Source organism: Phascolarctos cinereus, unplaced genomic scaffold, assembly GCF_003287225.1.
Source record: "Phascolarctos cinereus isolate Bilbo 61053 unplaced genomic scaffold, phaCin_HiC Scaffold_1;HRSCAF=81, whole genome shotgun sequence".
Classification (NCBI taxonomy): domain Eukaryota; kingdom Metazoa; phylum Chordata; class Mammalia; order Diprotodontia; family Phascolarctidae; genus Phascolarctos; species Phascolarctos cinereus.
In genome coordinates, this window is record NW_027555514.1 from 60,830,528 (window position 1) to 60,853,390 (window position 22,863).

The window sequence follows — 22,863 nt, forward strand, 5'->3', positions numbered from 1 at the left end:
TTAACTGAAAGTACTTTGTTGAACTTTAAAGGGCTACATAAATGTTAGCTACTATTACATGTCTTCTTAGTAGCACATAAATGAAAAAGCATTTATTAAGCGCTTACTGTGTGCCAGGCACCCTATTAAGCACTAAGGATATAAATGCAAAAAGCAAGATAATCGCTGTTGTCAAGAAGCTTACATTCTGTTAGGGGAAACAACGTATATAAAGGAGTGGTAGCTAGGGCTGGCTTTTTTGACCAAATGAGTTAACATAGGTAAAGCACTTTGCAAACCTTAAACTGCTACATAAATACCAGCACTTTTGATAGACCTATGATTGACAGGCTTGTTGCACCAGCTTTTTTTCTACCTAGTGGTCTGAGGCTGTCCTTAGTGAAGTAAGATGGATCAGTCACCTTGTGCCGGATGTTGTAGACTGCACAATTCTGCAGGCATACTGTACATAGCCCCCATCAACCTCTGCATTCCCCAGGTTTTTTAAAATAGTGATGTGTGTGTCCAGCTGTGGTTGTGTTATAAAACTATAAATTACCTTAACAATTCATTATGATTGTTATAGAAAATACATAAATCACCATCAAAGCCCACAAACTGAGTTTCCTGAACACTCTTTTGTTCATTCAAAATCTGGTGCTCCTTTCTAATGAAAGGCAATAGCATAGACAGTGTCAATTATGGGTTCCAAGGCCTTGTTTTTAGATTCTTTTCTAATCATTAGGAGACAAATTACTTACTTCTGAAGTGTATGCTGTCACTCGTTGCTACAAGAGGCTGGACCACCCACTAAACCACCTGACTAATTGTAAGTCAACAGAAATTTTCATCCAAACTGACAAAGCCAGATGAGCTTAGAACTGTTTTCCAATGTTGAGGAATGACACTCAATAAATACCTGCATTCCCAAAGATAGTTTCATATACCAATCAGCTGACCATCGAAATAGGAGAAAGCATATAACATAAGGGAAAGGGTTGCTGGGTTGGCCTCACTTCTTTCCTGGGTGAGTTGTTTCTGTTAACTTTTTTTTTTCTTTTCGGTGAGGCAATTGGGGTTAAGTGACTTGCCCAGGGTCACACAGCTAGTAAGTGTCAAGTGTCTCAGGTCCTTCCGACTCCAAGGCCAGAGCTCTATCCACTGCATCACCTAGCTGCCCATTTCTGTTAACTTTTAATACAGTACAGTCTGTTCTGTGCACTGGAGGAGGTACAGAGTTGAACTAAGATAGAATTCCTTCCCTCAACAAGCTTACCAGTCAGTATGGCGATATGACCCAATCCAGTAAACACTGATTAAGCACCTACTGAGTGCCAGGCACTGTGTTAAGAAAACCAGTCCCTGCCCTCGAGGAGCTTGCAATCTAATGTAGAGAGGCAACTCACCACAGGAGGCGGGAAAGCAAGGTAGGGAGAAAAAGTCCTTGTTTTCCCACCTTAGCCTTTTCAATTGCCATTCACGTCAAGTTCAACATTTATGGAGCATTTGTGTGAAAGGCAGCTTAGGAGAAAGAAGAGAGTGAGAGAATACTGGTTGCCGTGTAATAACTTGGACCCTGATAGCCCCTCCCCCATCTCTTAAGTACGGCTCACCTTCAAGTGCCTTGTTAGCTATCATCAACATCATCATCATCACCATCGGATCATAGATGCAGAGCTGGAAGGGAACTCGGGTGTCATCTAGTTCAACCTCTTCCATTTCCAGATATGAATGTCCAAAGGTCATTTAGTGATCTCACAGGTCATATGGTTCCCTCACTAAGTCATTTAATCTTTCTGAGTCTCAAGTTCCAGTGAAGTGAGGGAGGAGAGAGGAGAGACTAACTGGCCTCTGGATACTTGAAACACTTTTAACACTTTCTGATTCAGAGACACTAAAGATACAGTCAACCGAATGATGCCTTAATGAGACTCTTTGATGTCTTTCATATTTGTTTCTATAGTTCTTACTTCCCCCCACACCAAATGGTTTGTCAATCTTTACCCTACTGGTTTCATCAGGCTTGCTGTCTTTGGAACACATTTATTTGATTGGTGTATTTCCTAAACAATAGGAAGCAGCTCTTAGCCCACCCGGATTTGTCATTGTGGGTGAAAATCTCTATATTATTCAGACAGACAATATGGCGTCTTGCAGCAGGAAGAGGTACAGACTTCAGAAGTATATAGTAATTCTGTGAGTTTTCATTCCCTTCCCAGAGCTGTCTTTTATATTTGTCCAGCCACCACGACTACTTTTTACCATAATCTCGACTGTCTTTGAGGTGAGTTGTTTACTTAGTGGATTCACTGTGTAACAAGGAGTCTCCTTACCCAGGTACTCCCAATGTTAAACTGGAGCCAGGATATGGCTACCTGCATATAATAGATCCAGAGTAGGCACTTCTCACACAACACGTGTGAGTTTCAGATTGTCTTTTGTGGACTAGTCAGGATCTCTATTCTCCCCCATTAGGGTTCCTAATTAAAAAGTAACTTAACTGACTTGTCAGGTTTATTCACATAGGATAGAACTCAAAATGTTCGAGGATCAAGAGAGTGTTTCTTTTTTTGTCTTTGTATGTCTGGTTTCTAGCACAGTGCTTGGAACATCCATGGAAGGCACTTAATATCTATGCTGGCTGGCTGATTGACCAATCACAAGACAAATTTAAAGCTGGAAGAGCCCTGAGCCGTCATCTAGGAACAAGCCTCTTATTCTTATAGAAAACATAGTTACTTAAGTAAAAAAAAAAAATGTAACTCTAGTTTTTATATAAACAGCAACAAAAGAAATACATTGAACTAAAACACAGAAATCACAAAAACTCTTCTTTTTGCGATAGGCAGAGCAGACAGAAACATTTAACCCTGATGTGACTGTGTAGGGAGGTATGAAGGGAATATGCTATGTTAAAATTGTCTACTGCTCCATTTCACATTAAGAGTAACCTTCAAATTGTCATGTTGCTGAGGGGCTTTCTAGGAAGAATTAAGTCTGCAGTAACTCTGGGCAAGTCACTTTAACCTCAGTCTGCCTCAGTTTCCTTATCTGAAACATGATAATAGTAGTACTTACTTCCCAGGTTTGTTGTGAGGATAAAATGAGATAATATTTGTAAAGCATTTTGCAAACCTTGAAGTGCTATGTACTTGCTAGCAAGCATTATCATTGTTATTAAAAAATGAGGTTTGGAGAGCTCAGAAAATACCAAAAACCTGGCCCCAGAAATCTTCAAAGACTAGAGCCACAACTAGGTAAGGTGACCTGAACTTTGCTTCAAGGCACTAAAATGTGAAGGATAAAAAAATAATAATGAATATTTTAAGAGACTATGCAATTTAAAATTTTGTTACATTTTAACAGCATTTTCCCATTCCTTCAGCAGCATAGATATTAAAGGATAATTAAACTAGGAAGTTAACAGTTGTTGGATACCCTCTACCCTCTGCTTTCTGCCTCTTCCCTTCCTCCCCCTATCTCCACCCATATGTCCATTGAGCTGCTCCCCAGGCAGCATTCCTAAGCATCAGTTCAAAATGCCCCAAATTCTGACTCTAAATCTTCGGGTAGTGTGCCAGGGTCTCTCCCACCTTGGGGTCTGTGCCAGAGATCTCTACAACATAATCCACACAGAAAGTGATGGGATGGCATGCTTAAATTCTTCTGTGGTTGATTTGAGGGAGCATTTAGTGATGTTTCCCAGTTGTTGACTAATGTCCTATCATCTAGCATGGAAAATCATTGCCTTTTGTTTTCCCTTTTTTTCCCAGCTTAAGTTTTTGTGCTCATCCACCTGAACAATGATTCCTTTGAGCTACGTTTGGAATGGCCACACATTAGAAAAGGTGTTAATTATTGCTTTAATGGGGGTATCAGTTCGGTGTACTTCAGTCATGTTACATGGCTGTACATACCATTATCAGTGTGAATAAATTAACAAGTGAATAAATTAACAAGAACAGACCACAGGATCAATTTAAAAGGAACAACTCCCTCTCCCCTAGTTGTAAATCTAATGAAGTGGCAGGTGAGTTAATATCCCAAAAGTAGCAGGTGTCTTTCGTAAATTTGGACGGTTCCTCCTGTATCCATAGGGACCATTGTATCCCAGGACTGGTTTGAGAGAAGAAAAAAGAAAGCTGTGTCCTTGTATCTCTTCCACAGAATGACCTAGGAACAATCCACAAGGAAAGATTAGATTGAGGCTGTTTTAAGACCATTCATTCATCTGTTCTTAGCAAACATTCATTACCTATGACCAGTAAAAGTCTCTGCTAGGCACTGGAGTAAACAGATAAATAATGAACATTGAGCAGATAAGACATATAATGAGAGACTGGCTTCAGAATCAGGGGCTCTAAGTTCCAATTTTGGTTCTGTCACTATTTGTGTGACCTTGGGCAAGTACCATTATTAGTTCAAGCAATTTCCCTTATGTAAAAAATGAGTGAGATTAGATGGCCTACAAAATCCCTTTCAGCTCTAAATATATGATCCTAGATTATACATAAAAATGCTAAGAACCTAGACTGATGCTTAAGATGAACAGAAGGAGAGGGATAGACTGGAGCTAAGGATACAAAGAGGCCACTGGAACAGCCAGGTTAGAACCAGCGAGGATTTTGATTTAGGGTGGTGGCAAAAAAAAAAAGGGAAAAGAAAAGGAGAGTCAGACTACAACATTATAATGGAAAACAAACTTTGAAAATCTGAAGAACATGTTAATTGGGGAAAAAATAAAATATCATATTAAGAAATCTGATGAACTATGATCAACACAATGGCCAATCAGGACTCCAGAAGATCAAAGATAAATCATAATTTCCAATTCTTGGCAGGGAGATGTGAAATTAGACTTGCCTTTTCAGACAAGGCCAATGGTAGATTTGTTTTGCTCAATTACCATTATTTGTTACAAGGGTCAGCTTTTGAGGGAAGACTAAAGTTATGAGAAGAAGGGAGAGGTGGTTAGTTATAGTAATACCAAGAAAAACAACAACAATAAGCATATAGTAAGCACCTACTATTTGCTACACACTTTGCTAAGCACTGGGGATACAAAGAAAGATTCAAAACAGTCCCTGCTCTTAGGGAGCTCAGGGTCTAATGGGAGAGACCATATGCAAGCAACTGTGTACAAACCAGATATATATGCAGGATAAATTGGAGATAATCAACAGGAGGAAGGCACTACTAGCATTAAGGGTGATCAAGAAAGACTTCTTGTAGAAGTTGGGATTTTAGCTGGGACTTGAAGGAAACCAGGGAAACCAGGAGGCAGACATGAGGAAAGAGAGAATTCCAAGAATGTGAGACAGCCAATGAAAATGCGTGGAGTCAGAGATGGAGACCATGAAGACCAGCATCACTTGATGCAGAATAGAAGGGAGAGTGAGATGCAAGAAAGGAAGGAGTCAAGTTATTAATGGCTTCCAAAGCTAAACAGAGGATGATTGTGTATTTGATATTGGAGATAATAGGCAGCCATTGAAGGGGTGGGATGGGGTGGCAGACCCGGGTTAGGAAGATCAATTTGATAGCTGAGTGGAGAATGGTATTAGAGTGGAGAGAGACAAGGCAAAGACAGAAGGGAAAGAAAGAAAAGTATCAATGAAATATGCTTAAAATAGCAAAAGAGACAGTAATAAGAAAGTGGAATGTTCAGACCTCAAATATATTATAAAGCAACAACCATTAAAGCCATTAAAATATTAAAAAGTAGATTAATGAAACAGACCAGACAAGGAAGAATCAGAAATAAGTGAATTCAAAAACTCAAAGCTTTTCAATTAACACAAAAACCTCAATTACCTTGGAAGAATTCTCTATCAGACAAGAACTTCTGGGAAAACTGGAGTGTAGTCTGGCAGAAATCAGGCTTAGATGAACATCCCACACAACATTTCACAACAATGGATATATGGTCTGAATGTTAAAATCATACTAAGAAGAATAGCAAACCATGTGTCTTTGGTAGCTGTGGGAAGGGGGTGATTTCATAACCAAACAAGATAAAATAGATTATTCTGATTATACAAAATTGAAAAGCTGCAAGAACAAAATTAGTATAGCTAGGATTAAAAAAAAAAAAGAAGCAATCAACTGGGAAAAATCTTTGTATCAAATATCTCTGATAAGGGTCTGATATCCCCAAAATACAGGAAACAGATATATGACCAAAAGCTATTCCTTAATAGATAAGTTGTTAGCAGATAAAAGCAAATAGTTCTCAGAAAAAGAACTGCAAGCTGTTAACAGCTACATAAAAGAATGTTTTAAATCTCTAATGATATAAGACAAACACAAATCAGCATAACCCTTAATTTCACACCCACCAAACTGGCAAATATGTAAAAAAAAAATGGAATAATCATTGGTAGAAGGGTTATGTAAAGATGGGCAAACTAAAGTTTTAATTGTATATCTCACTGAGTTGATAACAACTACTCCGGCAAAACAATTTGAAATTTTTCAAAATTAAGTGGCTAATATATCTATGTCCTTTGACCTACAGATTCCATTGCTAGGTATATACTGTCTCCCCCTCCCAAGGAGGTGAAAACAAAAAGAAAGGCATCATATATACCGAAATATTTATAGCAGCACTTTTCATAGTAGCAAAGAACTAGAAACAAAGATGCCCATTGATTGGGAAATTGCCAAACAAATTGTGGTACATAAATGTAAAGGAATATTATTCTGATAAAAGAAACCAATGTTATGAATTTAGCAAATTGTGGAAGGAATTATTCTGAACCAATTGGTTTTCATATATTCAAACCCATCATCACATATACCTATACCAAGAGGAGCTAAGCAATAACAACTGACATGAAATTAAATATATGTGAAGACCAATATATGAAATGATGATGACAATGTAATTGAAAAGAATAACAATTACAAAACAATCAAAATTTAATGTGGTTAAGTTATCATGACCAAGTCTAGCCCCAAGGAAGATATATGAAAGGACACCTCCACCTACTCCTTTCCTTTAAAAAGTTGGGGATCTTTCCAATGTGAAACATTTCATTTGAGGTCAGACTTTTTAATTGTGTGATTAGTTTGCTTGAATTGTTTTCTTTTTTTTTCTTTGTTATAAAAGGTAGATATGTGAGAGAAGTAGAGGAAGAGATAAAGGGGAAAACAGGTGATATAAAAACAAAAGATATCAATAAAATTATTTTTAAATAAACAAAAGAGCAAAAAGAAAGTTGGAAGGGGACAGAAATAATAAGCAGGGTAGCTCTGAAGCTATTATTTAAAATATATACATACATATAAATATATACATATATTAGTTTAAACAAGCTGTATGTAATAGTGTCTTTGGCACATACAACCTTTTTTTCTGGTTGTATGTGAACCAAAGACACTATTACATACAGTTTTTCTTCGTATATGGAAATATTCATGTTTGTTGATTTTCGTCACTCTTATAATAATAAAAAGGATAGTCAAGAAAAACAATCATATTTGGTGATGACTTGGATTTGGAATATGAGCGTGTACACAAGGTTAATGGAAATATCATTAATAAAAATGAAGGCACAGGTTGGGAATGGGGGAGGGAGAAATTATGAGCTTAGTTTTAGACTATTCTTTCCAAGAAGTTTGGAAGAGGAATAGCCAACCACAATCATGAAAGTCAGCAGCAATAATATATCCAATGCAGTACATGGTGTGTTCTGACTGAAGAGCAAGTCATAAAATGAATGAGGAGCCACAGGATGGCATAAAGTTTTTGCTACCATATCATCAGCTTTCCCATGGGGAACTAAGAGGAGTCTTTTTGGTGAAAGGAAAAACCATGCCTTCAACCTGAGAATTGTCGATTGATTGATTAATCCAACAGCGGTGATTGGTCCATACAATATCCTGCTTAAAGTCCCTGATGTCACTTCCCTCCCAAGTCTTAGAACAAAGAAGAGTAATCATATGTCTCCTTAGAATTCAGTTACAAGACCCTCAGAGAGGAGCCCTAATTGAGAAGGCATTCTTCTCTGGCTGTGGATATTTGAGAGTCAATTTTAGTTTCTCCATTCAGTGGAGCAGTAGAAAAGTACTGGACCTAGAATTGGTCCTGGGTTCAGATTCAAATTAATACTGGGTTCAAATACTGCCTCTGACCCCTAAAGAAGGTACTCCTAGAGCTGATACCTAAAGTAAGCCACTTGATCTGTCTTCTGGACCTCAGTTTCTTCATCTGTAAAATAGTGGTAATAATAGCATCTAACTCACAGGATTATTGTGAGGCTCAAATGAGCTAAAAAACTTTGCAAACTTTGTACCAATCAACGTCAACTGTTGTTATTGCTTGGCTTTCCTTGGCACTTAGGCCAGGTGTATTATGAGGATGGGTTTGACTATATAAAAGAAGTATCCCGGAGGAGTGGAAAGCGCATTGTCTCCAGAGCCAGAGGACATAGGTTCAAATCCCACCTCTGAGTTTCCTCGTCTTTAAAATGAGAGGGTTGCAGCAAGCTCTTGAGGCCCCCCCTTCTAGTTCTAAATCTATGATGCCATGATCTAAGAACCACACAGAAAGAAGGTTCTATGTCATTCAGAATAGCACAGTGCTAATGTTAATTGTTTCCCCCCACAAATTCACTACATCATTTAGTGTCATAAACAAAAGAATAATTAAAGTTATATTTGGGCACTGATTAGGTGCTGATGGGGAAGGATAATAGAAGGGAGGGTGGAGAGAATATTTCTAAGTTATGGAGACATATGACTGATTGGGAAATCTGTTTATGGACTTATTTTTTCCTAGCATTTGGCCCTTGAAATAATTTTTTATGTGAATGTTAAAAGCCAGATAAAAAAAAATAAATAAAACGACCCTGATTACTCTCCTTTGTGCTTCAATCAGCAGAGTGTCAGTTTCTGAATAAACTTTAATTCCTTTGCTACGCTTGTAGATGAAGAAATTTGCACCACAATTTTTAAAAATTCCCTGTTAGGGGCCTTAAGAACAATTAGCAATTAAAATAATCCATTTTCCTACATTTCTGCTTCACAAACACAGTTGGCAGGATTGATTTGACAGTCGCATGTGCCACCCCAGTGAGTTCTATTCGCTTTTGGATCCACCTACAGTGCCTTGCTCCAGTGCCTTGGCCCTGTGAGGGGACGTACACTGGACTTGTATACCAGTAGTCTATGGAGAAAGGCCTGCTCTGCAGGAAAGACTTTGAGGGCAATCCCAGAAATGGAGTCAGGAGCCCATTGGCCAACCTATCCTCATTGGGATGGATCATTACCAGAATGCCAGAAAAGGACCCTAAGTCTCCTGCCACCCTTTCCACTTATGCAATAGCCATGGTAGAGTGACAGAAAGGAGAGTAGAGAGTGCTAAGGATCACGTACTTTTTAGATCATCTATAAACATTAGTTTAATTGCAGATTCTATATGTGTGAGATCAGTCAGTGTGGTATCATGGAAAGAACTGGTTCCATTAATAATAATAGCTAGCATTTATATAGCACTTTCAGGTTTGAAAAGTGCTTTACATATGTGTTGTTTCATTTAATCCTCAAAGTCACCCTTTTAAAGTAGGTGCTTGTGTTGTCCCCATTTTACAGATGATGCAACTGAGAATGAGGATGTTATGTGGACTTGCCCAGGATCACACAAAGCATTAGCAAATATGTGAGGCGGGGTTTGACCCCCAAGCCTAACACTCTATTCCCTTCACCTGCCTCATGCAATGGTACCCCCCAAAAAAACGTAAAAAGCATCATTTTATGGGATAATGCATCATTTCTTCTTGCAAAGCTCATAATAAACATAAGTAAAAAAAAGAGAGAGACCAGAAAGAACACTGTAACAGATGTATTCATTTCTATAGTAGAGGATAGAAGAGGCAGAAAGATTCTATGAAGGACTTGAGAACACCCAAACCAAGTCAACAGCTACTTTGATATTCGGTGACTTCTTTGTGAAGGCAGTCACAGACAAGGACGGCAAAAAGTATATTTGGAAATATGACTCTGGTTTGAGAAATAAGAGACCAAAGGCATGTAGCACATAGACAATTCAGAAGTCTCATACCTACGTACCATAAATATTTTCCCCCTGAAGAAAACCAAAGCCCATACGAACGATTGCTAAGTTGTCCACAAGTAATTACAACAGCAGCAGTGGCAGCAGCAGCAATAACAGAGGACCTGCAGGAAGTCTTTCTGATCATTACAGTTGCTACTTTCTGATTATTTCCCATCTGCTCTCTGGGTATCTCGTATGTCCCTAATTATTTACATATTACCTCCCCCATCAGAATGTGAGCCGATGTTGGGAAGCATGCTAAATGGGGGGCTCATGAGCAGCAGTACTAGAGAAGCCCCCTAGACCCTTAGGCAGATCTCTAGAACCTCAAAGCAAGAGGAAGTTGATAAGATCATAGATCTATAGATGGAAAGGATTTCAGAGATGATCTAGCCCAGGTCTGTCATTTTACAGATAAGGAAACTGAGGCCCAGGAATGTTGAATGACGAAGGTCACGCAAGTGGTAAAGTGTCAAGTGTAAGATCTAAAACCAGGTCTTCTGCCGTCAGAGCCAGGCTTCTTTCTAATATACACTCAATTTCATGAAATGTGGAATCAAATATACCTTAAGAGACTGGAAACAACTAGTTTCTGGCATGGGAATCATCAGAAGTTGTTTGTATTCAATCAAACCATCAAACAAATTGGGTCAACATCAAAATGAAAGTATTCATAAAGTATCTGGATGGTGATATTCAAACCCAGGGCTTTGGCTCTATGGAAAATTCTTTCACCGCAATAGACCATCAACGGCATCAGAATCCTTGGTGTGCGGGCCTGGGGAGCTATGATATTCAGGGCAATGGACCTAAGAAGATAGCCTGAATCAGCTGCCTTGGAGCAGAAGGGTTTGGTTGGGGCTGGGGAGAGGCAGGAGCAAAGGGTCTCCAGCTGCACAAAGAGAGGAAATAAATACCTTTAAATACTTCAAGCATTCAGTCAAGAGTAGCCCAGCACTATGGAATTGTAAAAATAGTAGCTCACACTTGTGTATAGTACTTTAAGGCTCCCAAGGCCTTTAACTAAACTGCGTTATCTCATTCACTATCCTTTGATAGACGAGGAAACAGAGGCTTTGGGAAGGAGATGGGGGGCGGTGGCGAGGGAGGCATAGGTTAGTGAGGGAGGCTCATGAAGCCGGTGAGGCTTCTCCTGCCCCCAGATCAGTCACGCGTGCTGAGAAACAGCGCGTGGTCGACTCAGTGCACGGAAGCTAAGAAACCTGGGTCCAGGAACCAGAGGCAGCACAGCGGACGCTAGGAGCAGGTCCAGGAGCAGCCCAAAGACGGAACGGGCTCAGGCGCAGAAGGAAGAGCACACGGCGGTCCTTGCGTGACGTTACCATGTAGATAGAGGCACAAGGGAGAATGGGAAAATACGAAAGATAGACGTAAAGATTCTCTTCTTTCTCATTCTCCTATCTCATTTCACTTTTGTCTCCTTTTTCTCTCTCTTCTCTCTTTTTTCCATCTTCCTAGGTTCTTTCTCTCATTTTTCACCTTTCTTTTCTCTTGTTTTTTTACATCTCTCTTGTTTCTTTCTCTAATCTTTTAAAATCTCTATTCTCTTTGTCATCTCTTGCCCTGCTTTTTCATCTCTTCTCTTTTCTTGTCTCTCATTCATTTCTTCCATCTTTATCTCATCTGTCTCTCTCTGTCTCTCTCTCTGTCTCTGTCTCTCTCTCTCTGTCTCTCTCTCTGTCTCTCTGTCTCTCTCTGTCTGTTTCAGCCTGTCTCTGTCTGTCTGTCTCCCTATCTGTCTCTGTGTCTCTGTCTGTCTCTGTGTCTCTCTGTCTGTCAGTCTCTGTCTTTGTCTTTCTCTGTCTGTCTCTCTCTCTCTCTGTGTCTCTCTCTGTCTCCTCTTTCTCCCTCTCTCTTTTTCTCTCTCCCTCCCTCCCTTCTCTTTCTCTCTTCCCCCCATATCCTCCCTCTCTTCTCTCTCCCATGCCCCTCCCTCCCCTCTCCTCTTCCCCCACTTCCCCCCTCTCCTCTTTTCTTTCATATATACTTCAAGTAAAAAATTCTTAGGAGCCTAGATTTAGAGCTTAAAAATGTTATTGTAAGGTCAGGTCATCTGGACCAATAGTCTCAATTTTCAGAAAAGAAAACTGAGTCCCATAAAGGTCAAATCATTTACCCAAAGTCACACAGGTAATAAAATGGGTGGTATCTGGATTAGAACCCATATTCTCATGGTTCAGCAATGCACCAAATGCCCAGATACTTGATTCTTGAACATGGTCTGTCCTCCCTTTTCTATCTTTTCCTCTTCAGTTTATTTGTCCTACAATTAGTTCCTTTATTCTTCTTTGATACTAACTGACCTGTACTTAGGTCATAAGGAGGGCTAATAGGATGAGGTATTATTATTTCCCAGAGAACATATTTGCATTAAAACAGGGGTCTTTTGGAGTAAGGCACTGCCTACTCCAAAGAAATAAGCCAAAAAGGTAGAATTTCAGGAAGAGGGTGAGTATCACACCAGCCCAGCAATGTGTCATTGAACAGGTGTGGGGATTTTTTTCTCGATTTGTTCTGTTTTTATTTTAATTTTTATTATTATGTTCAATTCTAAACTCTCTTTCCCTCCACCCCATTTCCTATTCACTGAGAAGGCAAGAAATACAATGGGAGGTGGGGATATTTTTTAGAGCATAGGTAGGCTGCCCTGCACAAATTCCACCTCAAAAAATTAAGAATATACTATGTCCTGAGCATCCTACTTTCCAACTAGTTACCTAATGTGGCTTTAAAAATCCATACCTTGATGTCAACTCAAAGTTATAAGTAAATACTCATAAGGTCAGATTCAGAACTAAATAAATCCTTGCTTTGGAAAGAGTGACCTTGAGAGATGATAATTTTCCTTTTACCTGCACCTGCCCTGTTCCTCCTCATCAGGTATTGTTGAGCCATTGGTCCCATTTTTTCTTTCCCCTCTTCCTCCTCTTGGGCCACTACCTCTTTAGACCACTGCAAAGATAAAATGGATATACAGGAATCTGAGACTGTAGGGAAGAGCAAACCCATAAAAATACTCAGCAGAGCCCTAACAGAGCACTGTTGTTAGGCCTCTGGTTTGGCTATAACTTAAGACCAGTGGGAGCTTCTCTGAAAGAACAAACTGTGCTGACACATAATCAAAGCCTAACATCAATATGTAGGAGTGGTTCATGGCAGTATTAGTTCTGTCTTCTTCCCACCTTGACCTCCATTCCATGCACATACACTGAAGTGTAGGTGTTAGCTCCCTCATGCACTGTCACTTACTTTCTGAATCTTTTACATAAAGTAATTTACTCAGCATTTTGCTTTTTTTTAATTCAAATTTTCATGAAGCCTCCCCTAGCCAACCAAAATATTCATAGTAGAGCATGATATAAGAAGAGGAATATTGCATTTGTTTACTTCCTCTGCCTGGCGTGCAAGGCCTTTCACACCCATTCCAGTCTTATCTCTTCTGTGTAATTAAATTTATTTTTAAATAATATTTTTTCCCCCTATGACATGTTAAAATTTTTTTTTTAACATTTGGGCTCTTTTTTAAGTTTTGAGTTCCAAAAACTATCCCTCCCTCCTTCCCTCCCTTTCCCTTTCCCTGAGATGGTGAGCAATCTAACATAGGTCATACATATGCAATCATGTAAAATGTTTCCACATTAGTCATTTTGTATAAGAAGACAAGAAAGAAAAAGAGAGAGGAAGGAAGGAAGGATTCTTCATTCTGTATTCAGACCATCAGTTCTTTCTCTGGATTTAGATATTACTTTCCATCATGAGTCTTTTGGAATTGTCTTGCATCATTATATTGCTGAGAAGAGCTAAGTCATTCATAATTCTTCATCATACAATATCACTGTTACTGTGCACAATGTTCTTCTAGTTCTGCTCACTTCACTTTGCATTAGTTCATGTAAGTCTTTCTAGATTTTTCTGAAATCATCCTGTCATTTCTTATAGCACAATAAGTATTCCATCACAATCATATACCACAACTTGTTCAGTCACTCCCTCATTGATGGGCATCCCCTAGACTTCCAATTCTTAGGCACCACAAAAAGAACTTATGTAATACAATTTAGATAAACTGTACAAATGTGCAAATGAAGTTCCCCTCCAAAAAAAAAAGTCATCATCCTCTCCCATCTCTGTCCTTAATGCCCTTCTTCCCATTCTTCACCTATGGAAGGGAGCTAGATTTGAATCCTAGACCCACAACCTACTACCTGTAGCATCTTGTGTAACTCATTTAACCATATCTGGGCCTATTTCCTCAATTGTAGGGCGATATGGACTAAATGCCATTGAAGAGGCTCCCTTCTAGCTCTGACTCTCCTCTCTGATTCTATTAATTTCTTTCTATTGTTTAAAGCCCAGCTGAACTGAACAAACCTTCTCTAGAAAACTTTCCCTGATCTCTGTCCCTGTTCCCCTAAGTAATTAACTCCTCCTCCCCAGACCTCCTACACTACTTTATTCTAACACTGTCTACTGAATCTTTCCTGTATGTTTGTGGCTAACTGTGTTGGTACGTTGTCTGGAAAGAAACTTCATAAGTCACCCTGCTCCCCTCACCCCACCAAGCACCTAGCACATATTAGATGCTTAATGTTTCCTTGTTGCAGGATTATAGAGTCACAGAGCTAAAGCCAGAAGGGACCTCATGAGTCATCCAGTCCAATCCCCAAGTGATTTGCCCAAAGTCTGTGACAGTAAGCATCAGAGAGAGAATTGATATTCACTTCATTTCCCAAAGAAAAAGAACCCCAGATTTGGAGTCAGAGGACCCAGGTTGAAATCCTGCCTCTGACATTCTCTTGTGTAAGTAAGCTTGGTCAAAACTGACTTAACCTCTTGGGGTCCCCAGGGCTAACGATGTGGGAGATGGGCTAGAGGCCTTTCCCTTCCTTTCCAGCTCTTCCTTTATGTTCCTCTGAAGCATGAGCCTCAAAGAATTCAGAGCTGGTCAAGCTTACATCCCCTTGATTTTGTAGATGAGGACGATGTGATTCATAGAAGGAAAATGTCTTTCCCAAGGACATGTGGATTACCTAAGTCCTGTGGCTCATGGGTCTCATCAGATATTTTGGAGAAGTGCCGAGGGTCTACAGGGCTGGTATTGGATCATGACACAGACAGTTCATCTCTGTGGCTGGATGATCCTGGCCAAGTCATTTGAACCTCTCAATGCCTAAGGCATCTAAGATTATTAAACTGCAGATCAGATACCCATCAGGAGCTAGCCTGGTGAAATGGCAGCTCCAGTTTTTTAAAAGTCTTCATTATACACATCCCCATCCCTTTTCAAACAAAATTAGCTCTTTCCAATCACTCCCAAATGTGAGCTCTTAGGGGAGTAAGATGTCTTCACATCCTATATGCATATGTCCAATCTAGAATCACCCATTGTCTTAGTATCTGCAGGCTGTGCTGATCTGCAAAACACACACACACACACACACACACACACACACACACACATACACACAGAATAGGAGAACAAAGTTGGGGAACATGAGAAACTTACTGAATCTCTTCCCTGATGAAGCTGAGATGAAGCCTTCGATGCAAAGTAGTTAACTAGGTGTTGGTCCTTCTGAGCATTATAAGGAGGAATGACGCAATTCGGGTTTGGCAAGAAATTGTTGGCCCCTTTTGCTAAACTGTCCACTGCAATGCAATCCAGAATGAATCCTTTTTCTCTACGCCACAAGTTGGAGGCAGAAGAAGTTGGTGGTGTAAACATTTTCGACAGCCCCCATTTCTCTTTCTTAGGCATCAGGACTGCTTTCCAAGGAGTCGAGCTAGGGAGAGTTGGGGGTGTGAAGGAATAGAATTAAAAGCCAGTAAGCTGAGGCTGGGCCAGGATAAGCGTGTCACTGCTTCCCTGCTGCGCTGGCCAGTCTGCACGGGTGACAACAAAAAGCATGGTTGTTACACGAACAAAAACGTTCACCTGAGTCCAATGCTACTTTTACTCTCCACCTATGAAAGAGGCTCATCTAGGCCCAGCAGTTGGTGCGATGGATAGGATAATGGAAATCCCTCCGTGGATGCTGCTAACCTCACCCCACTTCCTCTTGACCTTTGTGCTCCCAACAAAGGGGGCCTCACATGACTTCAAAGCTGAGCCAATAATGTTCCTGTCAGCTGTCACTGGGGGCCTGGGAAACAGCTAACCTTAAAGAGGAGGATACGCGATGGTTGGCAGGGCAGGAGGTCTGATCTGGTCAGAGTCAGCTGTTGAATTACCAAATGGAATTCTTTGGATTTAGTGTCATTCTGTGAGGAGAACTGCAGAGAAGGGGAGTGGATTTTTTTTTTTTTGCCTTGTGCTGACCCAGATTTTCCCTTGCTGGGCAGACTGGCAGGGGGCTTTTTGGAGGCCCTCAACTCCAAACCTCTATGGACTTATGAACTTGCTGAGTGACCTTGAATAAGTCACTTTGTAAGGTTCCCCTGATCCTCTGGAATGCAGATAACCTCCACTTTCAAGGCTGCCTCACTGGAGTATCCAAAGACTTCTTTAAATAGCACTTTATGTCTCTAGAAAAAAAAAAGGCACTGTGGAGTTCAAAGTATTAGTGGTTGGTTGGAGTAGCAGGGTCCTTCTGTTCCCTTTCTAAAGGTAAAGCCGAGCTACCTTCCACTGAGACCGGCTGACCTCTTTTTCAGGCGAGCAGTGATACTTCCTCAGTAACATAAGCTCACTTTTCCTTTCTTAGCTTTTGAAAGCATTTTATTTTAATGCTCAGCTCAGCTCTGACCACTGGAACTAAAGGCAGCTACTCTGTGAATGAGGGCAGGTGGAGGTTAGACCTTAGCAGCAGGGGCCTCCCCTCTGGCCATAGGTCATGGCAGAAAGAGTGTTGGATCTGGGGAGGCAACAGACTGGAGGAAAGGACCCTTCTAACCTGTAATTCCCTGACGCGTGCTTCAGTAGAACTTACTGGTGAATACCAGAAGTCCAGAGGGCCTTAAAATCTTAGGGCAGTGTCACAATGTGAAAGTCAAGAAAACATTGGATCAAAACCAAAACCTCCCTAGTATTTTACAAGTTCGCTCCTAACCTTTCAGAGCCCCAGTTTCCGCATCTATAAAATGGAGATAATGATTACATTGCTATGAGCCTCCTATAAGAAGAGAGGCTGTTACAGAGGAAAAGACTCTGGCTCTGATACTAGTTACAGGACCTGTCCAAATCCTATCACTAGCACTTGTCATCTACATAACCTTGGACAAGCCATTTAGCCTCCATTGGCTCCCTCATTGGGTGAAATGAGGCACTGTACTAGATTGACTCAGGTCCCTTCCACTTCCAGACCCGTGACCTTCCATGGGAAAAACAGAGCACTATGTATGCACATGGGAGCATTAATTATTCTCTCCAATTGACCATCAACAATTCTCACACAATCGTAAATACCAAGCAATCAATGTTTCTTTAGCTTGATCATTACATGAGGCCCAGTGATGCCATGGTGGTATACTTGGCTTTTGAGGTTGATGCTGGTTTCCAGTAGCAGTCAAGTTTTTGCCCCCAGAATAAACATTACACAAGTGCTCCTTAAAGGAAGGGTCTATTTCATTTTTGTCTTCATATCCCCATGGTCCAGCACAGTCCCTGGCACACAGTAGGTGTTTAATAAATGCTTGTTAGTTGATTGATTGTCATGGAGTTAAAAAACAATCAGTCACATTTCCCATTTCTTACTTAGGAAATGGTAGCCTTTGCTACAGAAGCAGCTGAAGTCTTCATTTTTCTTTAGAGACTTGGTCTGTGTCTGGGGTTGCTAATAAATCAAAAGCTCTAATTGTCTGTCAGAGATTAGTAGCAGGGAGGGGAGACTGGGCATTTTTCAAGGATGTGAGTTGCTTGACAGCATTTAACCCTTTGTGACCTCTTACATCTTTTCACTGTTTATATTATTTGTTATCTTGCCTCCCGGAATGCTGGGGGCCCAGCTATTCTCCTCCAGCCTGCATGGGTGATGGTGGTCTAATTGGCACGTTAAAGGAATCCTGCTGGGCTCTATAGAACAGGCACTCAGCATATAAGTTGGACCCAGAGATAATCCCAATGGGTGCCAAGAACTGCTTTTCATTTCAAATTGTAACTAGAGCCTAGTGTCCTAATTAGAAGATATCCATTTCTTCCTTCCCTACTAGTGAAACATGAGCACACTGAAATCATTTCTGAAATTTAGTCTAGCCACTTGAGAAAAGGAAAATTTCATCAGCACATCCAAGTACTAACTTGCTCAAAGGGATGAAGAAGACATGTATTCATTTTCTGTGACTTTCGAACAGATGCAGAGTGAAGTGATCAGAACCAGGAAAACAATGAAAATACAAATATAATAGCAACATTGTAAAGACAGCTAAGGAAGACTTAAGAACTCCCCTGACCAACCATAGTTCAAAGGACCTATAATGAGCTATGCTACCCACTGCCTCACAGAAAAGTAAAGGTGTGAGGGAGGGGTCCAAGACCCGGAATGAGACACATGGTTTTGGGGCATGGCCAGATGTGAGAATTTGGTTATTTTGTTTGTGGTGGGGTTTTTTTTTATGAGAGGGGAGGTGGAAGGGAAAATACATTTTTTGTTCATGAAAAAAGTTACTTATTGAATTCAGTTTCATATCTGTACTTCCCCTTCACTACCTAAACCCCCTCCAATTGGAGCACAACTCTGATATCATTCTTGTCAGAAAGCATAGGTTCCAAAGATAGGATTCCTTGGGAATTATTCATTTGTATACTTTATTCAGTGACTCAGGATGGGACTTAGCAGTGTGTCAGTGGGAAGGGGCCACTAGGAGTCATCTTCAGAGGACTGTATTAACACTGTAGGGTTTAGAGTGAGAAGGGACCCCAAAAATCATCTCATCTAAACACCTTGTTTTAAAATGAGAGAGGCCCAGAAAAGTTAGGTGATGATCAAGGTCTCCCAGGTAGTAATTTTCAGAGCCACTAATTCATATTCTCATCTTTTATACAGTCAAGAGTCAATCAATAAACATGTATTAAGTACCTACTATGTGCCAGGAACTGTGCTAAGTTCTGTGCCTCTCTCTCAATCAATAATCAATCAACAAAGATTAAGAATATTATTAACTCTCTAGGATGGGAAAATAACTTCTGCTTTGAGTCTACTCATAAGTAAAGAGAAATCAATGATCTATTTTGGCGTATCATCATGGAACAATGGAAAGAATCCTGGATTTGGAGTCAGAGAACCTGACTTTGAAACCTGGCCATGACAATCAGTACATGTGAGACCTCAGGTGAGTCACTTAACCCTCTTCTCTGGGCCTCAGTTTCTTCATCTCTTCACCTACAAAATGAAGGCATTCATCTAGACAACCTCTAAGTCAGGGGTGTGCTGGTCAATAAGTATTTAAAACGAGGTGGTGGGGGGGAATGATTGAGGAATTGACTGCAGAGAGTGAGGTTGACAGCCACCAGATTGTTGTTTGCTTTTAACTGGAACCATTATAGCACAATCTTCGTGGGGCTTGGTAGCAGATGAGCACATTCTGGCTACCTTGAAAAGCTAGGATCATGGAGAAGAAGCTATGGAAGGAACCTCAAGAGGCCATCTAGTTCTTTAGTCTGCTTTATTAATACCACTTTCTGAAGTCTAGACAATCAACAAAACAGTGAATCAAGGCCTGATTTGTAGCATTTGCAAATGTCCAAAGTGTAAATGCTCACACTGAAGATTTAACAATCAGTTCTCAGAACTCCTAGCTCCAGTTGCTTGGAGCTACAAATCTATGATCCAATAAACCAGAGGTTCTTAACCTGTGGTCCATAAATTTGCTGTTTTTTTTTCATATTTGTTACTAATATTTCAACATAGTTGGTTTCCTCTGTAATCCTATATTTTATTTCATTCATTTAAAAATATTATTCTGAGAAGGGGTCTATAGTCTTCATCATATGCAAATGAGGCCATGTCACAAAGTTAAGCATCCTTGATAAAGTTAAGCATCTTATGATAATAGGATCTGACATCAATTTGATACAATCATTCTCATCTACAAGGAAGAGGGAACATGAAAAAAGTGCCCTCATCTGTGCCAGAGACAGATAGCAGCCCTGAATAAAAAAGTCAAGGGATTCCACATGGATTTTGATTTTTTTTTTTGTTCCCTTTCCTCTCTCCCAATAAGCTGTTCCTTCAGTGATAGGTAAAAGCCAACAGGTCGTGGCTCTATGGACCCAATGAAACATTGAATTAATTCTTGTGCCTTATGGAACACTTACACTTATGACATGACACAGCAGAGCATATGGTCAGAGAGCTCAGAGTCCAAATACAACTGAAGAGTGGCCCCTTCATCTCTTGGTGCCTCCAGGTAACCAAGACTATAAGTTTCAGAGGAGTTGCTATTCTGTTTGAGGGAGAGAATTTCCTTCCTGGGACTTCCCTCTCCCAATGAAATTTCAAGTCTTGTTACCTAAATTTTTAAAAATAATGCACTATTGCATAGCCCTAAATCTAAGAGGTAAGCAAGAGATGGCACCCATCTAAGACAAAGATGTCAAACTCCCAGTCAGCAAGCCATGTGCTGCCTGTAAAACTTTCTGAGTGATTCTTCAGTGAGGCAGAACCAGATTAAAATAGAATTGGGAAATGTTTACCAAAATAAATAACAGCACAATGAAATATAGGTAATATTAATTTCTGGTTTTCTAAGTCAATATATAGCCTTCTATTTGAGTTTGACACCACCAGTCTGGAATAAATGTGGCAAACGAAGGGGCACAATTTGAGATACTTTTTCAAATGCGAATATTTTAATGCCAGTGGCGTAAGACTGTGTAATTATTCTGCCAACCCACAAGTGTACTAGGTTGGACATTTCAAGCTCAGTTGTCAACATCTCCCCTTCAGAGTTCTAGGGGTACCCCTGAGGTGCAGTGGTATGGTTGTTCTAATGTTATTGGCTTGAGCCCCTATTTTCCATTATATGTCCTTCCAGTTTCAACAACCAGTAATGAATGTACCCCAATGTCATATAACCAGTTAGTATCAATTAGATTTTAGAAAGGGAAATTTACTGAAAAGATATAGTAAGAACCAAAGGACAAAAACATCCTCTTCCCCAATGGGGGCATAGCCTCCTCTCTATACCTCAGACTCTAGATAGAGTAGACTTATTTAAAGTGACCACTAAAAGCATTCCTCCCAACACCAAGTTCACTTCCAACTGTACAACTTCCAGATGGACAAGTTGCTTAATTTTTCAGGACAGAGTCCATCTATCCTTCTGGATTGATACATTGCCAAGCAAGTCACTCCTTGGACCCTTCCCCAGCCTGGCCATTGGACTCCTGGATTTTTGAGATCTCACAAGGTCCTGTACCAAACAAAAGAGAACTCAAGAGGCAGCTTCATCCCAGACATAGGCTGGCCTAGGTAGCCATGGGCTCAGGGGCTAGCCTTTGAGGAGGACACTCCAGAGGATTCTTATACTTTATTGCTAGTAAGAAGAAAGAGGAAAATATTTGTCTATTTGCGACTTTTGTATGAACCCTCAGTTTCAACTCAGCAGGCAAACCACTCACTACTTTCTAAGTGTATGATAAACAGTCCCAAAACCCATGTATGCTCTGAATTGAAAGGCAGAGACATCTTGCAGACACGTCCAGAAGCAACCTCTCTAAGCACCTATGTGGGCTGACACCAGGCAGAGCAGAATGCACATGCCTGAGCAGGACTAGGTTCTCATTGGCCAGGAAGTTTTACTTTCCTTGGCACAAAGTGATTTCTCTGGTCAAGTCATTTGTGCTACTGTGAAGGTTCAAATCCTCCAAAGGACAGTAACACTGATGATATGGCTCAGCTTCCAAACCTTGTCTAGGATATACAAACGTTCCGTCCCAGTACAGATCTGTTATGAAATACAGGCTTGTTGTTTACTTCTCAACATCCAACTCTGCTATATGACAACACTTATTTTATATATCATTCTCCCCAGCTAGCACCAGACACAAAAGAACCACACGATTGATGAAGCCTCCATGAGGACAGAGTTCAGTTCAACTGATAGACTTGTGAGGTGGCAGTGATGTTGGACACGTTGCCCTGAGTCTTTAAAGAGAAAACTTTGGAGGGGCCCAGTGGCCCTAGGCTATGACTGTTTCTGACAGTCCAAAGGTTCCTCATGCTAGGGCATTTTATTAGCACTTTCTTTCCAGGCTAGACAGATGAAGGCACAGAAAAATTTCTCATCCTGGAGAGTAGTGCTTCTGAAACTGTTGAGGGAGCAAGCATCCCCATGTCCTGTTTGCCCATGAAGCTGAAACCAGGTGAATCATCAAAGTTTCTATAAAATTTTCTAGATTAGGATCGAGTTGACTACATAAATATTCTTCCTCTTTATTCTTCCTTTAGAAGAAAGAGATTTCTAAAAATAAGATTAAATTTCTAGGTTCTTAATCTCATCCCAATGACAAGGTGGAGGTGGGGGAAGAGAGAAAAAGCGAAGAGAAACCAAAAGGGGGGAGGGAAGAAAAAATGTTTCTATTTTTAGGAGGTGGGGGAGTTAGGGTTAGAGATCAAATAGAATAACAGTCCATGTTACATGCAAGTAATATTTCTGCTCTCATTACCTATTATCCTAATTAAACTGCATACTAGGATAATGATGCTGGTATATGGGTATTTGCTTGACATCTTGAAGGGAAGAAAAGTAGTGGCTCTTGGGTGCAGGGATAAGCTGAGTGAGATGACTGGTGAACACACAAGCTTAGACTGAACTGAATGTCAGGACTGTAACACAAGGGGTGGAGCCAGAAGATGAATGACAACCAG

General features: G+C 40.4%; 1 protein-coding gene across 1 annotated transcript; it reads right to left on the bottom strand.

The window, feature by feature from the left end:
- Positions 1-3,823: 3,823 nt before the first annotated feature.
- On the bottom strand, positions 3,824-16,121 carry LOC110202251 (sperm microtubule associated protein 1-like). Its single transcript, XM_020978259.2, has 3 exons — positions 15,564-16,121; positions 12,910-13,009; positions 3,824-4,152 (listed from the first exon to the last, which is right to left on the bottom strand). The coding sequence occupies exons 1-3, from the start codon at positions 15,813-15,815 to the stop codon at positions 3,995-3,997; spliced, it is 510 nt and encodes a 169-aa protein (XP_020833918.1). The 5' UTR covers positions 15,816-16,121; the 3' UTR covers positions 3,824-3,994.
- Between the last annotated feature and the right edge of the window lie 6,742 nt (positions 16,122-22,863).

Coding starts and splice junctions, on each gene's coding strand:
- LOC110202251 (XM_020978259.2), bottom strand. CDS start 15,815: ATGCCTAAGAAAGAGAAATGGGGGCTGTCGAAAATGTTTACACCACCA. Junction 13,010..15,563: donor TTCATCAGGGAAGAGATTCA/GTAAGTTTCTCA, acceptor TTATCTTTGCAG/TGGTCTAAAGAGGTAGTGGC. Junction 4,153..12,909: donor GAGGAACAGGGCAGGTGCAG/GTAAAAGGAAAA, acceptor GATTGTTCCTAG/GTCATTCTGTGGAAGAGATA.